This window comes from Zingiber officinale, chromosome 9A (genome assembly GCF_018446385.1).
Source record: "Zingiber officinale cultivar Zhangliang chromosome 9A, Zo_v1.1, whole genome shotgun sequence".
Classification (NCBI taxonomy): Eukaryota; Viridiplantae; Streptophyta; class Magnoliopsida; order Zingiberales; family Zingiberaceae; genus Zingiber; species Zingiber officinale.
In genome coordinates, this window is record NC_056002.1 from 33,805,392 (window position 1) to 33,827,666 (window position 22,275).

At 40.6% G+C, this 22,275-nt stretch overlaps 2 protein-coding genes and 1 non-coding gene across 5 annotated transcripts; all 3 read right to left on the minus strand.

The window, feature by feature from the left end:
* Positions 1-4,044: 4,044 nt before the first annotated feature.
* LOC122021283 (myeloid leukemia factor 1-like) lies at positions 4,045-7,193 on the minus strand. Of its 3 annotated transcripts, none has more exons than XM_042579384.1 (7): positions 7,031-7,193; positions 6,196-6,641; positions 5,942-6,105; positions 5,770-5,850; positions 5,005-5,080; positions 4,824-4,922; positions 4,045-4,282 (listed from the first exon to the last, which is right to left on the minus strand). In XM_042579384.1, the coding sequence occupies exons 2-7, from the start codon at positions 6,623-6,625 to the stop codon at positions 4,182-4,184; spliced, it is 951 nt and encodes a 316-aa protein (XP_042435318.1). In that variant the 5' UTR covers positions 6,626-6,641; positions 7,031-7,193; the 3' UTR covers positions 4,045-4,181. The 3 variants fall into 3 exon arrangements, with proteins under 3 accessions (XP_042435318.1, XP_042435317.1, XP_042435319.1); XM_042579383.1 differs by having other exon boundaries at positions 6,930-7,193; XM_042579385.1 differs by lacking the exon at positions 7,031-7,193 and having other exon boundaries at positions 6,196-6,642.
* Positions 7,194-7,276: 83 nt separating this feature from the next.
* TRNAF-GAA lies at positions 7,277-7,349 on the minus strand. The gene has a single exon. It is a non-coding gene; the product is annotated as a tRNA-Phe (tRNA).
* An 8,697-nt stretch (positions 7,350-16,046) lies between these two features.
* LOC122020998 (AT-hook motif nuclear-localized protein 1-like) lies at positions 16,047-19,177 on the minus strand. The gene is made up of 5 exons (XM_042579068.1): positions 18,368-19,177; positions 17,375-17,454; positions 17,012-17,143; positions 16,515-16,676; positions 16,047-16,417 (listed from the first exon to the last, which is right to left on the minus strand). The coding sequence occupies exons 1-5, from the start codon at positions 18,960-18,962 to the stop codon at positions 16,142-16,144; spliced, it is 1,245 nt and encodes a 414-aa protein (XP_042435002.1). The 5' UTR covers positions 18,963-19,177; the 3' UTR covers positions 16,047-16,141.
* Positions 19,178-22,275: the final 3,098 nt, after the last annotated feature.

The window sequence follows — 22,275 nt, forward strand, 5'->3', positions numbered from 1 at the left end:
AGGCACGAAGAAGCCCCTCCTCCTCACGGTGGCGAGGCCGACGCTAAGAGGTCAGAGGAAAGGGGTAGAGGAGAGGAGGAGGGGAGCGGTCGGGCACCGGCGTCGGCGCTGGAAAGGCATGTGAGAGGAAGCCAACCCTGTTCCTGGCGGCGGCTCAAAGCACAAAAAAAAAAAAAACCCTCCTCTTTGAAGATGAACAGTGCTTCCCTTATAACCCCCAAACCCTTACTAAGTGTAAAGACCAAAGTACCCTCCAACTTCTCCCTTATTACCTATTAAGCCAAGAAATATAATCTGCATCAATATATATATATATATACATAACATGAGAGAAATTATGATTAGATCACAATTAGTGGGCATCTCTTCGTGTGTAATTATATACATATTGAAATATTTCCTAATCGAAAAATTGATAAGATTGAACATCATCGATTATGTAAGACTAGCATATATTATGCTTCTTGATTTATCTAAGCAGTTGCTCCTTATTGACTGAAAATATTGAAATGTTGAGAGTTAATATATGGATACTAGTTAAAGATAACTAATGAATTGGTTATAACCTGCTATGTGATTTCATGTTGTTCTATACATGTAAATAAAGGTCTCATTTCAGTTCAAGTGTAAGTTTCCTTAGACTTGAGGTCTCCAAGTCACTTTGGTCATAGAAAGCTTATACTTTGATATCTTAGTAGAACATCTCATAGGAGGTGTAGATCTAGGATAGTTGGGTATAAGTCAATATACCTGAAGGTGTTTGAATAGCTCATAGAAGATTCATCACTCTTTTTATAAGGAGACGTATACCCTATGATCTCTTGTCAAGATTATTACTCACAAGTCTTTGGTCAAAGCAAAACATGTCAAGAGGATGATCTTCTTGGACACGTGTTTAAATAATTTGAATCAACAGGACAAGGAACTATTACTTGGGCTAGGTGTGACATAGTCAGCCTAGTAGGGACTAACACCTAGGTCATGTCCTGAACCAAGTGGATATAAGATGATTAAAAGAAACAGACTCACTGATAACTATTGTTGCTAAAGTATTCAGAATTAGTTCTAGGATCAACTATGATTGTTTAGTCACTGTCACTCATGATCGATTCATAATTAATGATTAATTATAAATGATCAACATAACCAGAAAGCTGTTGGGTCACACACACTGTGAGTATATCCAAAATACTTAAACTAAGTTTGAGAATTGGATTCTCAGATTAAGAGAGACTAAGTATAGTAGGATCAGACGAAGGGCAAAACATGGAAAATATTTGTTAGGCTGGAAGCGATGGTGGTCAACGCCTCTTGTAAACGAGTTGGACCCATTATGGTTTAGTAATAAACCAAATTGAGTTGGTTTAGTTATGAATCAAAATTAGTTTAGTTGTAACCAAGATGGTTTAGTTTTTTGAACCAATCTTATTTCTAATGGATTGAACCAACACACATGATGTGGGCTTGAGTTTGGGTTTAGGCTTGGGTTATGACTTGCACCTCAAGTCATAATAAAAAGGTATATAAATACCCCTTCATAGAAGAAGAGAGAATCTCACTAAGAGAATTAAGGAAAACCTAATAGTGATTAGGGATCCTCTCTTCCTCTCCCTCTCCTTGTCGCCGCTGCCCAGTATAGCAAGTAAAATGGTTGTTGCGCTCTCTCTGTTTGGTGTCAGCGGGATGCTATTGTCGTCGGGCACCAAACCGAGCCAGAGTTCTCTCTCAGAATGTGTCGTCTTCTTCCTTTGCCTACTACAAAATGAAGACAAAACTTATCGCTTTGTGAAGTGTCTCGAAGGTATCTCGAAGCAGATATGAATAGAGGCAATCCTTGTGAGGATTGCTAATTGATGTCTTTTCCCTTAAAACATCATCCAATATACATGTATGATGCATGTTATAATAATTTAAGAAAATTATTATGCTCTCACTAATGTTTTATGAAAATAAAATTTTAAAACACATAAAATTATGACACCCAACAAAATTAAACACATTTGATTTGTAATGACACCTTCAAAGACAACTTCTACGTAAATGGCTTTGCAATCTAAAATGGATATAACAGCATAGACCACATTATCACTTGTTCCATAGCTTATTCTATTGATTATAGCACATTTCTAGATCTACTTCGGTACCCTATAAATACCTACGCGCAGTGTTCACTCAATTCAACATCGAATAGTAGAAACTAGAAGACGAGATATTCGATTCAGGCTTCGAGCTTCTTTTGATTCATTCGAAGGCTTTGCAAGAAGAGTTAAGTAGTTGATACTCACAATGGGAAATCATTTGGCGATGGTTCTTCGGGCGACATAAATGCTTCCACAATCTCACAAAAGTATCCACAATTCTCTATCTCCGAATGCACTAAAACAGGGTCATTTCGTAGTGTACGTGGAGGAGATGACGACACAGTTGATCATTCTGGCATCTTATTTGCAAGACCATATGTTCTAAAGTTTATTATAGTAAAAAATGATTATATTTATCTTATGTGTTCCTCACTGTCTATCTCAAGTTATGTGAGGATAAATAAATTACGGAATTAACTTATAGCTGAATGTCAAGTGATTAGAAAGTAAGAGGGATTTTTTTCTCTGAAGATATACGTCTATCATAAATTGGCCCCTTACCGTTATAGAAAACAATGTTCCAAAGTTTATTGAATAAAGTTGCAAAAGAGTATGGGTTTGACCACCCGAAGGGATTACCTAGGGTTCCATGTAATGAAGATACATTTGTAGTTATCACTTTACGGGCGATGAGCTAAGCTCGAGATTCTGAGGAGATGATGTCGAGCTAGCATATGTTTAATAAAAATTCGATATGATTTATCATGATCACTTCGAATGTTAGGAGTTGAAATTTGGCCATCTTTATTGTTAAATTTGCACATACTTACATATTGCGAAAGAACAACCTCCTCGTCTCTGAGCTTCCTCATAATGTGATTCGTTTATACCATCGTTAGTTTGGCACGCCCTAGATTGATTTTCACGATAATAATTCAATGCATAGATGGAAACATAAGTGAAGAAGAATTTGACTAATGGTTAATGCTATAGCAATATGGAATGATCTTCATCTCATTCTCAATTCGACAAATAACTCATTCTAACTAAATAATACTTTCGTAGTAACCAAATAACTCATTCTAACAAAAAAATAAAAAATAAAAAATATATATAAATACTTAATAGATCTTGAACTCGCACTTCAAGTTCTCATTCCTAATGCATGAATGCCTATTTAATTTTATTTTTGATTTAAAATAATTAATTTTATAGACATTTTTTTATCTAAAAATTAATAAACAAATTTTTTATATGAAAAAAGGGAAAGTCAGAGAGATACCATTTTTAGATATTTATAAAATGTATTTATTTGCAAGATATTTATGCTTGATCGAGTTTGGACACGGAGTGTACAATGTCTTAAACCCTAAATTCTATACCCTTAACAAAACAACAAAAATAAATAATAATTCAATGATAAGAGGCCAACTAAGAATCCCAAAGACACGTGAACATGCACAATTTCCTCAAGCCCAAATCAACCACTCTTTCCAAGGAACATTGCACCAAAAAATGTCACCAAGTGAGACCACAACATGCCCGACAATGTTGATAAGGAAAACAAGAGAAGTCAGTGTTGAAACAGGTCACCTTTCACAAGAAGATGATTTTTAATTTCATACTTCATGAACTGAGAGACCGCGAAGAGCTCGACAAGTGCTTCATTATATAACTTGCCAAGTTGACCATGGATGAGTCCTTGCAGTGGCAAGGCAATGTACTTATTCCTTGTGAACTTAAGAGGCCAACATAACAATGATCATAATCATAGATCGATACCAAAAACAAGTATTAGCATTTAAGATCATAGATATCATCATTATAACCTAATGTAATCGCCTAAATAACTGAAGGATGTATACTGAAGATGATAGGAGAGTAACCATTAGAGAATGATCAAAACTTGTTTTTTCTATCAGCAGCAGCATCTTAAAAGGGGGAAAGATACACACATAAGGCGACTTGTCTGGTATTGGGTCTTAGAATCCATTCGTAAATCATCAATTGCATTTGTTCAGAAATACAAGAACTAAATCGAACGTGATCATGAACCAAAGATAGTATGGATTGGCTACTAAGCTAATACAACTGTGGGTTTCATTTGCTGGAGCCATTGGTTTTGGAAGAGCCATGTGGTTTCTCAGTTGATGGAAGAGCCCACCCCCTTGGAGCTTCTTGCCGCCTGTTACTGCCACTCCCTACACAATTCACATATTTAGAAGGTCAAAAAACTTGCAACAACAATCAAATTATGGAAATAAATCAATGAAACAAGTTTGTGTTGAGACAAACAGCAAACAATGTCATTGCTAATTGGTCGAGCAAAATGTAAATTGCACTTGTGAAATTCGAACAAAATGTCAAAACAACCAGCTATTTTTTTATATGAAGAACAAACAGGTCAAAAAAGAAGCAGATGACTTGCTATTCCATACTAGGAAAAAAAGAGAGAAATCGCATTTTTAAAATACAAATAAAATGTCAAAACAATCAGCTATTTTTTTCAGACTATATAATTTGCATGCCACTTAATATGAATGAATGTTTTGATGCCAACTGTGTTTTAACTAATAATATCCCATCACATACTTAATACACACTCCATTCAGGGTGTAAAGAGTCTTTCCACTTTTTAATAACAATCTACCATAATAGTTAAATAATAACGACAAATTTTATTCCACATAATAATGGCTGCATCAAACAAATGGGAACAAAATGATAAAAGTTACTACGTACTGAAGTTCTGATTCCTGAGCAAATCATGACCCTGGTTCCATCCAGGCAAGTGTCGCCTAGCATTCCCTTTCCAAGTTTCTTCAAAAATAGGTATCTCATCTAATGATAGTAAAATGTACATAAATGAGTCAAATTAGGAACAAAATCATCCTCAAAGCTGTACCAAGATATGATGTCTAACCTTCATTCAGATTATGCAATGTTTGCACTGTGTCTACCCTTCCATCTGAATTCAGTTTTCTTGTGACCGAGTGACCCTAAAAAGATGATAACTAGGTAATGAGTACAGTGGCCTATGAAAGACATCAATATATCAAATTTTCAAGGGAAAATCTTCCTACTTGTTTGGGATATTTAATTACAATGGAATTATAGTTCAAATACTTCATTGATGAAGAAAGGTATAGTAGAATCCCAACATCCTAAAAAATTGGAATTTTGAATTACAACATAAATCTGTTAGCATTGTGTTTGTCCATTCCTAGAAATCATAAAATATTCTATACATCATTATCAAGTAATGTTCCTACCAATTGCTTGAGGTTGACTAAAAGAATCTTAACCCTCCATTGAACTCTATGCAAATATCTATGCAATACTATTGCACTAGTAAAACTTATTATCTTGAATCACTTTTAATTATTTAACTAAATGTTTCTATATTTCCTCTTGCAACTATTAAATATATTACTCTTTATATTTGAACATGTCTAAAACTCTAATTGCTCCCATTTAGTAATATTGTTTCTTTTATAATAACATCAGCGTTTATTTAGCACTGTCACCTACATTATTTAACTTTTTTCAATAATTTATTCGCCAGTAGCCTAACCTGAAGCTCTAATCAAGTTGGAATTTTAATATGGCATAGAATTTAAGATAAATATGTTCCAACCAAACTGTAAATTAATAACTTGAAGAAAAAAACACTCTAAGTCAAGCGTACTTTGTCACGAAGCCCACGGGATATCCTGTGGGCAGCTCTACCAGTAGTACTATCGGCCTCCTTACTCTCCTCCATAACAACCTGTCATGGTTGAAAAGGGTAAGAGTATTAGCATAATGTTGGAAGTTGGAACGATACAATATTCAAAATTAAAAAAAAAAAATTCACTCACTCCATTGCCACCCATTCTCCTGGTCATGGATGAAGTATAATATGCACCATTTGGACCACCATAAGTAACGGATGAGCTTTGGAAAGAAAAAGTGTTACCCTGTGATTGCATCATATTGGGATGGTTGAAATTGTTCCAACTGTGTACATGCCTGCTCTTGTTTTCTGAAAAAGTAACAAGCTGATTACTTCCCCATCACTATAAAACAATGAACAATCTGCCAAAACCAAAAGGTGAATTTCTGAGAACAGTACGTATAACTTCAACGGCTTCATCAGGTTCCTGAACAAATGGCCCTTTATGTGTTCTAGAATGGTTTTTTGTATCCTTTATCTTCTCCTTTCCGTTCCTCTCTTCTTCGTTGTCATCATCATCAGAAAGCTCCTGAATTAATGGGCCCTTCAGCATATTGGCAGAGGGTCCCTGCTCCAAGAACTGAGGATTGCTAGTCTCTCCAAAGAAGCTTCCTTGGTCAGGAAACATGCCAGGACCAATCATGCTCGGTCCAAACATGCTTTGGCCCATCATGCTCCCAAATGGTCGGGTAAAGAAAGGGTCATCAAAGGGATCCCTCCCACCTAAAAAGCTAGACATCAGACTCCTCGATCTTCCAAAGCCACCAAACTCCGCAAATGGATCTCCCATACCGAAGAATTCATCTTGTCCCCCTCTGCCCCTCTGCATTTCTCAGAGCACACCTCTGAACATGGAAAATGAAATCATGATCTTTTCTTTATTTTTTTTAAATACAAAAGCATACGGAAAAATGGAAGTTCAAGAATCGCAACTGATATCTTTGCACATCAAAAACAACCAACTGAAATAGTTAAGCTATTAAAATAATAAAAGGAATTCAGCTCCCTCTAAAAATTAACAAATCCACACGGCAACTCCCGAACAAAATGAAACTTTTCCAACCGCAACCCTAGAAATTGATCTGCAAGCACAAACCACGAAAACCTAACCGGGAAAAAAAAAGGCAACGCACCGAGCTCAAGCCGAAGAGAATCGTCGTGCGTGCGTCCTTCGCCTTGCGCTCCTAATCGATCGCCCGAAATATGAGAGAATCGAGGGGAATCGGCAACGCACCGAGCTCAAGCCCAAGAGAATCGTCGTGCGTGCGGCCTTCGCCTTGCGCTCCTAATCGACCGCCCGAAATATGAGAGAATCGAGGCGAATCGGCGACGAGATCGATTTAAATCGCAGGCGGAGGAAGCGCGACCGACGGAGAAATAGGGGGAAAAATCGAGAGGATAACCAAACTATAAATTAATAAAAAATACTGATTAATCAATAAAATATTTATTTGAATAAAAATTGAAAACAAAAAAATTGTGCGGTGAGCGTGGATCGAACACGCGACCTTCAGATCTTCAGTCTGACGCTCTCCCAACTGAGCTATCCCCGCACAAATTTTATTGCTGAACATATTTAAAATAAATTATATCTTATATTCAATAATAATTTCCCAATTCTATTGAAACCCTTGGTTCAATAATAATAAAGTATTGATAATTGGTAAATGGCTAAAGTTCGAATCCTGATTTTGTACATATGTTCTTGCTCGACTTTAAACCATTAATGATGTTTAAGTTAACTACTACATGGAAAAACACATTTTTCATTCAAAAATTAATTAGAGTAATGATATACAGAAAAAAAAAATTCAAGGATAGATATAAATTAATGATACACTATTTTTATTTTTATGGTCCCATCATGTGTTTATCTCTAAGATTTTTTCTCTGGTACTATTTTTTAATTAATTATATAAGTGTTTATATATGGTGTTGTTATAAAAGTTATTTATTCATAAATCTAATCCAATTCTTATCTTGGTTCTTATTCGTAAAGAGTGAGATGCAACTAAAAATTTTATGACTCAAAAGTTTGAGATCCGGTTTAAGGTACAGGTCTTAATAGCCTATGCCTAGGGTCCTAATTTTATTGGGTTCATTATTTTTTATAATTTTATTTATTTTTATTTTATTTTTTTTTATGAGAAAACGTTATTTAGGATTATAGTTTTTAATATTTTAATATTTTTGTAGAACACGTTCAATTTTAATATTATTAAATTAGTTTATATTATTTTTAATTTTTTTATAATTATTATTTTTAATTATATGCTTAAGATATAATCAACTCTTTTTTTTTTTCATCTTACTATTTTATTAAAAATCTCCCCCTTTTACTAACTAATTTTGGTGAAGCCTAAAATACATTTACATTAATATCTTTTTTTCTATTTACACTAAAAATAATTTCAAGATTTATTAGTAATTCCACAAGCGAAATAATCAGTGATCTAGAGTTCGAGACTCAGCTACAGCGTATTATTATGAATTTTTCTTATCATTAATTTTCTCTGGTTGTTTTATATAAAAAAAATATATAGTTCTCTTTAGTCCCATATCTTAGAATTGACAACACTATGATCAAAAAAAACTTCTATAAACTTCTATAAATAATTTCAAGGTGTTAAAAAATATACTTTGATCCTGTCCGAATGCTGAATCGACGGACGCTGGGAACGTGGCGCTCTCCTAGTCGCTGACGTGGATCTCAGGCCGGTCGGACGACGCTCCGGCGAACCTGCAAAAAAGTCGGGCCGGGAAGGGGTTCCCGACGGCGACCCTCCGACGCTCAAGTCAGGCAAGCAGATGGTGGAAAAAGTAGCTCCAAAGGCCTTTTTTCGCCTACCTCCGGCGAAGTCTGCGGCTCTTTATATAGAGCGGTGAAAGAGCTTCTACACGCCCACCGAGACGCGTATGTGTCCGCAGCCCATGCCTCGGTATGTGTTTGTCAGAAAGCTTACCTGACGTCATTACTGCAACAGTCTCATGGCGCCTTCGATGGGACAACAGGACACCCTGTTGTCAGACTAGGAGTATGGCTTAGCCATACGACTTGACGGCTGTCAACAGATGTTCCTGTCCATATTTACCCACCGCCGGCCAGGACATCCGTCCGGCCGGCTAGACGAAGAGCGCCGTCCGGAAGGCTTTAATTCCCTGCGCCGGCCGGGCGACGCACCCATTACGTCCTGCCTTCTCTTAGGCCTTCCGTTCGGTCATTATTTACTGTTTCATTGAGCGTCGGAACCCCGACTCCCCCGTTGGGCTGTCTTTGATTCCGCTCGGATCCGTTCGGCCGGTCGCCCCAATATTTATCCGCTCGGCCAATCCTCTGGTTGACCTTTTACTCTTCAACCTTCCCGTGGCGTTGACTCTATTAAATGTGGTCCCCCATTCTTACAGCTGGATCACTTGCCTCCCCTTCAAGTCTAGTCGAAGGAGGCGAAGTCCGACTGACTGGACTGCCGGTCAGACTGAGTAACGACCGCTGCATTAGTCCGCTCGGCTTAGGGATACACATCCGTTCGGCGATGTCTTGCCCGTGCCTTGTATTCCCTTCCAAGTACATTTGATAAAGGAGCCGCTCGGCCCCATGCTCTCTTTATTCTTGCCTCCTTAGCACGCCCGACCTGAGGTCGGCCTTTACAACCGAGTAGAATCACGCAGAGAGCTACCCGTCCTGCGGCTTTATAGGCTCCGGTTGCCCGCCTTTTAACGTCGATTTTTACCGTCGGGGCTCGACGGTCTTCCGCTTGGCGGGTTTATAGACGCCGGCTCGTCTCTCGATATTTAACGTCGGAGCTCGACGGTCTTCCGCTTGGACGTTTATAGACGTCGGCTCGTCTCTCGATATTTAACGTCGGAGCTCGACGGTCTTCCGCTCGGACGTTTATAGACGCCGGCTCGTCTCTCGATATTTAACATCGGAGCTCGACGGTCTTCCGCGAGGAGGGCGGCTCGCCTCTCGATATTTATCGTCTGAGCTCGACGGTCTTCCGCCCGGACATTGACGCCGGCCCGCCTCTCGATATTTAACGCCGGAGCTCCGGTCTTCCGCCGGAGTTTATGACCGCTCGTCTCGATATTTAACGCTCGAGTCGACGGTCTTCCGCTTGGACGCTTATCGACGCTGCCTCGATATTTAACGCCGAGCTCACGGCCTCCGCCGGACGTTTATAGAGCACGCCTCGCCTCTCGATATTTAACGTCGGAGCTCGACGATCTTTAAGGCTACTTTTAACACAGCCGGTCGGCGAAGATATTTGCCATCTTTATAATTTTGCTTCCTGCATTACAAGGACATAGGCGACCGAAATGTGTATAAATTTACATTTAGCGCACCTTTCCCCCAGCTCGAATAACGTACTCCCGACCTAACGGCTCGGGGTCTTCTTCGTCGAGCGCTTGGCTCGGATAACATACTCCCAGCCGAACGGCTCGGGGTCTTCTTCCTCGAGCGCTTGGCTCTGATACTATACCTCCGGCCGAACGGCTCGGGCCTTCGTTATCGAGCGCTTGGCTCGGATAATTAACCTCCGGCCGAACGGTCCGGGGCCTTCGATATCGAGCGCTTGGCTCGGCTAATTAACCTCCGGCCGAACGGCTCGGGGCCTTCGTTATCGAGCGCTTGGCTCGGATAATTAACCTCCGGCCGAACGGTCCGGGGCCTTCGTCATCGAGCGCTTGGCTCGGATAATTAACCTCCGGCCGAACGGTCCGGGGCCTTCGATATCGAGCGCTTGGCTCGGCTAATTAACCTCCGACCGAACGGCTCGGGGCCTTTGTTATCGAGCGCTTGTGTAACGACCCGCCTTCTAACTACTAGGCTGTAAGGCGAATCGCTACAGTTGTACTGTACTGACTGTGCGGAAAACTGATCTAATTTAAATTTTTTTACTAATTGATGACTGTTCTTGGTTCTACATGTGCTAAAGGATGCAATCTGAGGAACACAAAGCGTATCCTACATCCCCCATGGACTAGAAGTTGATCTACTGAGTTTCTTGGTCGAAACTGAGCTTCCCAATCGATCCAAACTGAACTGGATCGATTGCTTTCCCGTTGGATCGATCCACGGACCGATCCAAGCTACTACTGGCACGAATGAACACCCTGGATCGGTCAGCTGACCGATCCAGAAGCTGCATCGCTTCTGTATGCTGCTGGATCGGTCTCCCGACCGATCCAGGAGTACACTGATCGGTCGGCAGACCGATCCAGGTATGTCTGGATCGGTCGGCTGACCGATCCAGGTACCTGAAGCTCTCTGGAAACTACTGTATCGTGCTGGATCGGTCGGCTGACCGATCCAGGAGGATACAGTAGCCTGTCTGGATCGGTCGGCTGACCGATCCAGTGACATTGCCCAGACTCTGATCGGTCTGGAGACCGATCAGAGTTTTGATTTCGCCTGGGAACTCTGATTTCAGCACTTTGGCGTGCCAAAATACCGCATAACAACTATCCAATGCATGATAAACTATTCTAATAACATGTAGTAACAATTCTAAACTTAAGCTAAAGCAAGGTTCATCAACTCATAACCTTTAACTACTAGAAATGCATAAAAAGCAAAGTATAAGAAAATGTCTTAAGGAAGAACTAGTTTCTAATTTGCTAAACTCTCCAAGGTCTTTTATTCCAGTTCCTGCCACACACACCATCCTTTGCATTGTCCTCCAGCTCCCTCTGCTAGTCCATCTTTCCTTTACCTTTATCTGCAGTATAAGGAAAAATAGTATCTGTAAGCTTAAAGCTTAGTAAGAAACCATCTACCTCACAAAAACATGAAACGATGCAAATATGATTTTAAATCATGCTGTTTAAAACATATGCTGGATATACTGAATAAACTAGCATGGCATGGCATATAAGCATACAATCATGGCATACCTAAACCTGAACATAAAAGCATATATAACAACTGCACATAAAGTTATCATGCATAATCACAGGGAAAAACTAAACTGGAGCATGATACTGAACTGAAACTGAACTGCGCTAAAACTGATCTTAAACTATAATCACTGGATTAGATTAAGAGTTTGAAAGCTAATATCATAATAAGTGAAAATAGTAATCATGCTGTTTGGGCCCGACAACTGTACTTGCTGTGCGTGCATCCCTAACTAGACCCGGGTTTGCAAGTCCCGAATTTAGTAGGGTTAACTAGGTTATCTAAACCTAGGGACGACTGTGGGAGTCCAACCCAATGGATATATGATCCAGTACAGTGCCACTGAAAATAAAATACTGAATATAGCTAACTGTTTTAACTTGCTGTTTCTAGGTTATCTGAACCTAGAGCTAGGTTATCTGAACCTAGAGGCGACTGTGGGAGCCCACCCATTGGACCGTAGTCCCATAAACTGAACTAAACTAATGCGCTGTTTTAAATGCTCCTAATGCATTTAACTGAGCTATTAAACATAACTGAGGTGGTATTTAGCTATACTAACATTTTACCGAACACTTGGTGTGCTCCAACTCTCTCCTCTAATAGGGAGATCACCTCTAGGCACCTGACAACGTCTAGAATCTCCAACTAAAGGAGACCAACGTGTCCGGCCCGTCTAGAGGTGCTCAACTAGATCCCTAATTCCTCGAGGAGGGTTTAAACACACCCTATGTGCCGAAAAACCTGCCTATAGCTAAAACTAATGCGTAGAAAACCAAACGGAGCTATTATACTGCAGGTGAGGGGTTTCTTACCTCCTATTCGTAATTTCTTACGATTCAAACCGCTGGTTTTCCGATGGAAACGGTCCTCTCGACGATCCACTTGCGTCTTCGCGTTCCTCTCGCGGAGAAGAACCTTTTTCGTGTTGGAGTCGTCGCCGGAAGAAGTTCCCTTGGCCCTTGGGGCTTGGTGTACCGTGAGAAGGAGGAGAGGGAGAGGCGGCGGTGAGGTTTTGAGAGGAGAAAAGTGGCGTGAGGTGAGGAGGTACTGAACCAAACTCTTAAAATAAACCAAACCCTCTTTAAGTTTTTAATCTATATTAAGTGGTTTAATGAACCCAACTCTAATATAAATATTTTTGGTTCTCCTTTCTTTCAGCACGGCCCTGCTGGGTTCAACCGGTTACTAACATTATCCCGTATACCATAGGTCTCGGGTTCGATTCCCGCCTAAGATATTTTGCGGTTCTAATTATTTTTGCTACTTCCGATACTCGGAAAACTCCGGAAAAATATCTAAAAATTCCAGAAAAATCATAGAATAATTCTAAAATAGTTTTGAGAATTTTCGGGCGTTATAGCTTGGCTCAGATAATTAACGTCCGGCCGAACGGTCCGGGGCCTTCGTTATCGAGCGCTTGGCTTGAATAATTAACCTCCGGCCGAACGGTCCGGGGCCTTCGTCATCGAGCGCTTGGCTCGGATAATTAACCTCCGGCCGAACAGTCCGGGGCCTTCGATATCGAGCGCTTGGCTCGGCTAATTAACCTCCGGCCGAACGACTCGGGGCCTTCGTTATCGAGCGCTTGGCTCGGATAATTTACCTCCGGCCGAACGGCTCGGGGCCTTCGCTATCGAGCCTGTGGCTCGGCTAATTAACCTCCTGCCGAACGGCTCGGGGCCTTCGTCATCGAGCGCTTGGCTCGGATAATTTACCTCCAGCCAAACGGCTCGGGGCCTTCGTTATCGAGCGCTTGGCTCGGATAATTTACCTCTGGCCGAACGGTCCGGGGCCTTCGATTTCGAGCGTGCGGCTCATACCATTTACCTCCGGCCGAACGGTCCGGGGCCTTCGATTTCGAGCGTGCGGCTCGTACCATATACCTCCGGCCGAACGGTCCGGGGCCTTCGATATCGAGCCTACGCCTCGGATAATTTACCTCCGGCCGAACGGCACGGAGCCTTCGTTATCGAGCCTACGGCTTGGCTAATAAACCTCCGGCCGAACGACACGGGGCCTTCGATAGAGCAACCATGCTAAATTCTATGACCAAAAAATCATACAACTAGAAAACTAACCTACCGACCAGCAGAGGATCTATCCGATTTCTCGACTCCCGAATACCCGTGGAGTGAGGATACGATGTACTCATCGAAACCCATCAAGGCCATGAGGATGGCAGAATTTTCCGGGTCGCCCGTCTTTGCGTTCCAAATAATGGGAACCCGAGTGGAGCTTCTCGATGACTTTGGAGGGGCCCGCTCAAGGAGTCTTCAACTTGCCCATCTCTTCCAACCGGCTTGGCCTTTTTCCATACTAGGTTGCCGACCTGTAATACCCTTGGGCAAGTGGTGCTTCCCCTTGACTGCCGACCGGACCTTTATCTCGGCCACATGTTGAGATATTTTCCGGTCGGAGATGTACTTCCGCTCGGCCTAATGATGTTGCCATCGCCTGTTGCTCGAGGCGTTCGGCTTGCGCTTTTTGTTTCTGCTGCTCCACTGGCTTAGCTGCTCTTGCCTTGATTAGAGCGTCCAATCCCTCTTGAGAGAGTGCCACGGTGTGTTGTCGTCCAGCTTCGTCCATCTCTTCCACTCGGATGCAGGCGCGTTCCCACAGACGACGCTAATTTGATCCTGTCCGAATGCTGAATCGACGGACGCTGGGCACGTGGCGTTCTCCTAGTCGCTGACGTGGATCTCAGGCCGGTCGGACGACGCTCCGGCGAACCTGCAAAGAAGCCGGGCCGGGGAGGGGTCCCTGGCGACGGCCCTCCGACGCTCAAGTCAGGCAAGTAGATGGTGGAAAAAGTAGCTCCAAAGGCCTTTTTTCGCGTACCTCTGGCGAAGTCTGCGGCTCTTTATATAGAGCGGTGAAAGAGCCTCTACACGCCCACCGAGGCATGTACGTGTCCGCAGCCCATGCCTCGGTATGTGTTTGTCAGAATGCTTACCTGACGCCATTATCGCAATTCCCATTGCGCTGATGGGACAACAGACACCCGTTGTCGACTAGAGTATGGCTTAGCTATACGACTTGACCACCGCCGCAGATGTTCCTCGCCCATTTTACCACGGCCAGGACATCCGTCCGGCCGGCTAGACGAAGAGCGCCATCCGGAAGGCTTTAATTCCCTGCGCCGGCCGGGCGGCGCACCCATTACGTCCTGCCTTCTCTTAAGCCTTCCGCTCGATCATTATTTACTGTTTCATTGAGCGTCGGAACCTCGACTCCCCCGTCGGGCTGTCTTTGATTCCGCTCGGATCCGTTCGGCCGGTCGCCCCAATATTTATCCGCTCGGCCAATCCTCTGGTTGACCTTTTACTCTTCAACCTTCCCGTGGCGTTGACTCTATTAAATGTGGTCCCCCATTCTTACAGCCGGATCATACTTTTCTTAATTTTTTTTACTAAGACAAGTATAATATTAAATTAAAATAATTTTTGCATAGAGAAGCCCGTTACAATAGTTTGTTGTTGGGATTATTCTCTAGTGTTATTATTGTATGAGTCTGACAAATGTTACTTAAATAATTAATTCTTGATTTATAAGGGTGACACTAGAAAATCCAAACAATTCAGATTTTCAAAGACTTAAATAATTTATATATTATTATATTACATACGCAACGTGTGTACACGATCACACTAGTTATCTCTCAAAAATCTTAATCGTTTATGATCTCATAATTTTTCCCTTTTAATTTTTTTTCGCTCTATCTTTTTTAATAAAACATATGAATGAGAGATTTTTTTTTTATCATACCAAGTACAGTAGCATGCTAGTCTTTTTTTCAAATATCATTTTTTTTTTTTTTGAGTTTTTAATCACGCCGTTAGCTTTAATCATATTATTCATGAGTATTTTTTTATCCCGAGACTATGGTACCATGGTAAAGTATCTAAATTGTCATCCAAATACCCACATTCAATTTTCAATTATGACATATTACATAATTTTTTTTTTATTTCTCTATTTTTTTTAACTTTTTATGGTAGCTATCTAAGTTAATTTGGTTTAATCGACTACCAGACTATTTCGCTGAACATTCAATTTAACTTCTAAAAGACCATAAAATTAAATTTATTATAAAAATCTATTTTTTAAAATTAATATTTTAATTTTTAAAAAAAAATAAACCCGCCTAAATCCGAATAAAAAAGGGCAAAGAAAATTTTTTTAAAAAATTGTTAGACGGTACTGGAAAGCTTAGAGTAACAAACTAAACATTCAAGGAGTGTTGTTACCTATGATGGTTACCGGGCATCGCATATAGTCTTAGTCTCGGATGCTCTTTATAGAAACAGGTAGATTACATTCATATATCGAAACACCAAAAACTTGCTACTTTGCGAGGATAAGGAGAGATTGCATTGGATGGAACTTAGTCAGTCTTCTACAAATGATCAACATGATAAAATTTCTAAACTTTTGCCAATAACTTTAAGCTAATACAGAGCTCCTTGTGTTGGGTACATCTGGGAAGGGAGCAGACGGTATGGGAGCAGACCAGTTTCGGATCCTGAAGGAGGAGGTTGTAAGGTTTGGTTTCGAGATCGTTGGACTGCGTTGGGTTTGCGAATTGCACAAAGCCACTTCCACCTTGGTGCCAGAATTCGGAACGGGCAGCACAGGCAAAGGTACTAATGCAGTCTCCAGTTTTGCCTTCTTGACCTCCTGCTCCAATTCATAGCTTGGCAAGAAGCTTCCTAGCACAACCTGATAGCATAAAGTTTCGAGTAAGTTTGCTTTTGCAAGATCTTATTGATACGGTAGAATTTATCTTGACGAGCTTTGGTTGCTTAAACATTGATACCTGAACAGGACTAGCAGCTATGAGCAAACCAGCGACCCCTCCACCAATGACTTGACCGTCTGGTCTTGCCAAAGAAACACTCATTCCGCCCGATCTACTTCTTCTCCCTCCTGTTTCACTTGGAATGAATGAGCCCGATAACGAAAGCAATTGAAAGTGCCCCTGCGAAACGTGGAACTAACATTTTAGGCAGCAGAAGGAACTCAATCACTTCATTCAACCGAGATGACTTATGAAACATGGACAGTTTAAAATTCGCTCGCAAAGGGAACATTATACTTCCAGATTTTACCGCTTTAGTGATTACGGTCACTAGAATATAACAAAATAAGCAACCAAATTTCATGTCATTAGGAACACAATCCTCCATTGACAGATAGAAAGAAGGAAGAAATGACATATATTATAACAAGGAATCAAGATAGATATGCAACTTTCGACTTAAATCTTCAGCAACAAAAAGATTTGCATGCATAGAAAGATCTTTTGAAACAAACCTCGTAGGTCATAGTACCACCAAACGAAGCAGGTTGGCGGAGGGTCACATTTGATATAATTCCATTGGCAGATAAAATACAAATAGCTCTTGGCCCCTGCTGCGAAAAGCATATGATCTTCATGGTTATGTCCTACGCGGATGTTACAACAATTAGCAAAAAAAAAAAAAAAAATGTATGCATTAGACCATATATATGAAATTCCTAAGCAATATAACAAGACACAAATATTTATTTGGTATATCGCTAAATCAATAGCCCAACATCTCTTTAGTATCAAGAATAATACAATAACTATAACTTTGTCATCCTTACTAAAAATTTAACTATTGAAATCCTTTTTGCTATTAGCTGAAGGAATACCTCGCCAGAATCAATGGTAAGAATGTGAGATGTGAAATTTGCACCATTAGAACAAGCCATCATTTTTCCGTATAGAGAACCTATTTTCAGGAAATATATAACATAATGAGAAAAGACGTAAATTTATCATAAAAATCAGAAGAATGAAGAGAAAACAATGGCATAGTTCTAGCAATTGAAGTCACCAAGTCCAAGACTCTTTTCTTTAGTCAACTATGTGTATAGCCAAATGATTATAATTGCTAAAATAAAACTCAAATGATACTGAAATATTAATTTTTTTTATACCGTATCAAAATATTCGGTATACACAAAAATCATACTGATACTGAATTTTCGGTATAGTTAAATTTCATACCATTTAATGTAAAATTTGGGTATTTGTACAGTATATTGAACATTTTGATATAAATATTATATCGATACCAATACTGAAAATTTCAATATGGTATTATATCCTATCAAAATTTTTAGTATACCATTAAATTGGTATAATTCAGTATATTTCAGAACAATATATATGATATATTGAAATTTTAATATTTTTCTCCACTATTATCATTAACAGCTAGACTAATAATAGTCATCTTCCTTTCCACATTGATTTCATCATGAAACACAAGTGATAACTTTAATGCTTGACAAAGAAGATGATTCTTTTTTCCTTTCTTCAAAAATCTTTTGTCAACTAACCCGGAAAAAACTCTTTTAAGCCACTTCCTCAACATCTCCAAACCACGAGTTGAAATTCTTCCAAGGAAAAACACGAATTATCATTGGGTGTCACTAGAGATGTATGGTCTCCAAGAAGATGTGACTTTTGAAGTCCCATATTATTGCTTGGTAGTTAAAAAAAGACAAATAGAAACTACAACAAGGTGAAATATGAATTATTTTGATGAAATTGCAATATTAAATATTGGTTTTTCACAAATTCTATGTTATATTTTAAAGAGGTGAAGTTTTTTAGGACAAGAAGAGAAATGGAAATACCTGCAGACTCTAATTGGACAGAGTACTGTGCCGGAGTGTACTGCTCCACTGACCGCCCTCTACCGAACTTCATCACAGCAACTACTGCCGTGGCCGGAGTGTACTCCTCCACCGGCGCCGGCGCCAAAAGTGGCTTAGGATGCTTATGATTCAGCGGCCGCGCCAAGCTCCCGTCAGGCGCATACTTCCTTGGCCTACCCCTCTTTTTCTTGCTCCCTCCAAGGCCCGCCGCTCCTGTCGTTGCAGCCGTAGCCGCCGCCGTAGCCATAATCCCGGCCACCACCTCCGCTGAGGCCGCATCTCCGCCGCCCTGGCCAGAAGGCTCTTCCTCCCTACAATCCCCCGCCGCAGCAGCTGCGATCCTCTCCACCACCGCCGCTTCGGCTTTACAGACCACCGTATCCTCCACCACAGTCTTCATTGCCTCACTAACCTTCTCATCGATCCTCTCTATCACAGCTTTCGTAGCCTCAGCTGTCTCACTGACCTTCTCATCGGTCCTCTCCACCACCGTCACCGTCGCCGTCTCCGTCGTCGCCGCCATCGCCGCTGCCTGCTCCGCCGGCGGAAAAATCACTCCGCCATTCTCTTCCATCTACAGAAGCACTGAAAGTCCAATCACCCTCCGTCGAAATGGATCCGCAAAATTATTATACAAAAAAATTAACAAAAAACAATAAAAAAATACTGAGTAAAATACAAAAAAAATAGCAATTAAATATGGAAAAATTACAGATTAAATTAAAGGAAAGTGAAGGTGGAAGCAAGTGGACGAAATTAAATGCCTATCGTGGGGAAAAAATGGATTAAACTTTAATTTATTCCGACGAGGAGAAATTTTGATAAATTACTATTTTTTGCTTCCTTGCGGAGCGGGAAAGTTAATATTATCAATTAAATAAATGGATTATCATTATTTATTTATTTACTTTATTTTTTAAGTAGCAGGTAGCTTTATTATTTTAATAGTTTATCTATTTATTATTAAAATATTATTATTATTAAATAGTTTAAATGAAAACTTTCATTTAACCCTCTCTAATTTTCTTCTTTTCGAGATGGCCAATGGAATTAAATATAAAATAGAATATAATTTTTTAGTAAAAATTAATTTGTAAATAAAATTTTGACAATTTCTGAAGAAAAATAATCATGGAGAAAATGAGTTTTAGTTTACAAATTTACAGAGACTAATTTGATAAATAAAACTTATTATGTGGCCTTTTTGACAAATTATTCATTCAATAATTGTTCATTTAATGATAATAATTTAAAACCAAGGGATAAGGACTTAAATATGATTATCTTTAAAGATAAAATTTTAAATATTTTTATTTTATTAATATTTTTAATTAGTAGGTGGATTAAAAATTATTAATTTATGGTTCTGGGACAAATTAAAAGAGTAATCTTTAATTATCGTTTTCATTAAAAAAAGTTATTTAATATTTAAATACACCAAAAAAAATATTTCATCCATTTTTTAATTATAAATACTTTTATTCTATCATTATTATAATAACTTTAATTTTTTTTATAAATAAATTATATATGTAGTACAATACTCAGATTAGTAGCATCTCATAATGTCGTATCATAGAACACTCTCATTAGAGAACATTTTCATCGCCCGTAAATATAGATTTGTCCACTTTTATAAATCCTTTTACTTCCTAACTGTGCCTAATTAAAGATACAACTATTTCAAACTCTCCATACAAAGTGTATCAAAACCAACATTATAAGATATCTAGCTTTAGTCAAGATTCACCCTCCTTTGAAGAAACGTTTGAAAATACATAATATATTCGTCGATATATTGACATTTCCTGTCCCATATATAGTCACTCTCTAATCTTCCTTCATGATATTATCATGATACGGTGCATGATAGTAGGGTCGGATAGCTGACGTGGTCGGAAGTCAAGTCCACGGGGGCGGTCAGAAGTCAATCCCACGAGGCGGTCAAAAGTCAAACTCACGTGGCGGTCAGAAGTCAAGTCCACGAGGCGGTCAGAAGTCAAGCCTACGTGGTGGTCAAAAGTCCGCCATACATGGTGGTCAAAGGTCTAGGTTACAGGATGGTCCCGGTCGGGCATAAGTGACATTCAGGAGTTAGGCCTACAGGGAGAGTAGGAACTCGGAAGGTAGGACGTACAGGTTGGGATACGCAGGCCAAAGACGTGCAGATCAGGATACACGGACCAAAGACGTATAGGTCAGGATATGCGGGTTAAGGCCTACAAGTCGGGATACGCGGGCCAAAGACGTGCAAATCAGGATACACGGACCAAAGACGTACAGGTCAAGATATGCAGACTAAGGCTTACAGGTCGGAATTTACAGGATAAGACTCGCAAAACAGGATACGCGGACCAAAGACATACAGGTCAGGAAATGCGGACTAAGGCTTACAGGTCAGGATTTACAAGATCAGATATGCAGAACAGGATACGCGGACCAAGGACGTACAGGTCGGGATATACAGACCAGGACGTACAGGTTAGGATAGACGACATAAGACTTGCAGGTCCAGACTCACAGGATAAGATAGACAGAATAGGAGACACAGATCAAGATGTACAGGTCAGGATATATGAACTAGGACGTACAAGTTAGGACAGGAGGACTAAGGCTTACAGGTCAGGGCTTATAGGATACAGTTCTGGAGTTACAGGATAAAATACAGAGCAGAGTCGTGCATACGGAATGAGACTTAAGGAACGATAAGCGAAGGCCTCGATTGGAAGGGTGGTAAGCGCAGGTCTGGATTTACCGGGATCTACCGAATGACAAATGGAGGGTTGGACATACAGATCTGGATTTACGGGGTGACAAACACAAGCTAGAGAATGCCCAAGGAAATGTGCTGGGGAATGCAAGTCTGTGCCCGCAAGGCAAGATTTGCAAGTACGAGGATCCAGTCCAGGGTTAACAGACCGGGGCAGGCGCACAATATATGACAATCAAGCCAGAGAATCATAACAACCTGTCAGAGAATAATCACCGCATGTCAGGGAATATGCTAACGGTCTAGGGCTCATTGCCCACCGATTCCTCCTTAAACCTATAGGAAGATGTCATGTGTCATTCACCGCCAGAAAAATCTTGACACCCGACATTCCCTGACACTCATCAGACTCCAGAAGTACCCACTGCCATATAAAAAGGGAGGCTTTGTCTCTACGCAGGTACACTCACTCGTCTTTTCACACTCATCTTTTACTTTTCATCCTTTCACTATGGTTCTGGGGAAAAAGTACCTCACTTGAGTGTTGGAGGGCCTGACCCGGGGACTTTTCACTGGTTCTTGGTCTCTACCGGCCTGGGTGCTTGTCTGAGTGTGCGCAGAAGATCCCCACCTCGTCAGCCTTGTCATCGTCTTCTGTCACCCTCCCGCGGTAGTCCTTGCTGGAGGTACAACATCAGCCACGCATCTCGACGACCCTCGTCAACGCCAATGACAGCACAACCAGCCTCTGCCCGACTCAGCTTCCAGGCGGGATCATGCCACAAGATGGAACTCAAAGAATAGGTGATTTTGTATCTCCATCTCTTGTCTACGGAATACATAACACCGATCCTCCAAGTATTCCTTCTTGTCTCTAGTGGGAAGTTGTCTTTCAGTTAGCATCCATAGTGTAATTACATAGCTAAGTTGTATGTAAGGCTTCCATACCGTCCACACCGAGGGCATTTTAGAATTGGAGCACCTACAGGAGTCATATGTCTTGGTCGCTCCTCCATTCACTCAAACCAATCTATCAACCTCTGTATAGCACCGTCGCCAATCCAGTAGCCACAAGGATGAGGTCCTGAATCAACAATACCCATTTCATCAGCGGAGAATCAGAGTGCATTGCCTCCTAAGTCCATATGTCCACTCATCTCAGATAGGTATGATGCAT

Bases quoted from the DNA above. Each gene is read 5' to 3' on its own strand.
- LOC122021283 (XM_042579384.1), bottom strand. From the start codon at position 6,625: ATGCAGAGGGGCAGAGGGGGACAAGATGAATTCTTCGGTATGGGAGAT. The intron at 6,106-6,195 runs GTACTGTTCTCA...TTACTTTTTCAG, and splicing joins TGAAGCCGTTGAAGTTATAC to AAAACAAGAGCAGGCATGTA. The intron at 5,851-5,941 runs GTGAGTGAATTT...CAACCATGACAG, and splicing joins GGAGAATGGGTGGCAATGGA to GTTGTTATGGAGGAGAGTAA.
- LOC122020998 (XM_042579068.1), bottom strand. From the start codon at position 18,962: ATGGAAGAGAATGGCGGAGTGATTTTTCCGCCGGCGGAGCAGGCAGCG. The intron at 17,144-17,374 runs GTATTCCTTCAG...ACATCCGCGTAG, and splicing joins TTACCATTGATTCTGGCGAG to GACATAACCATGAAGATCAT. The intron at 16,677-17,011 runs GTTTGTTTCAAA...CACGTTTCGCAG, and splicing joins GTGGTACTATGACCTACGAG to GGGCACTTTCAATTGCTTTC.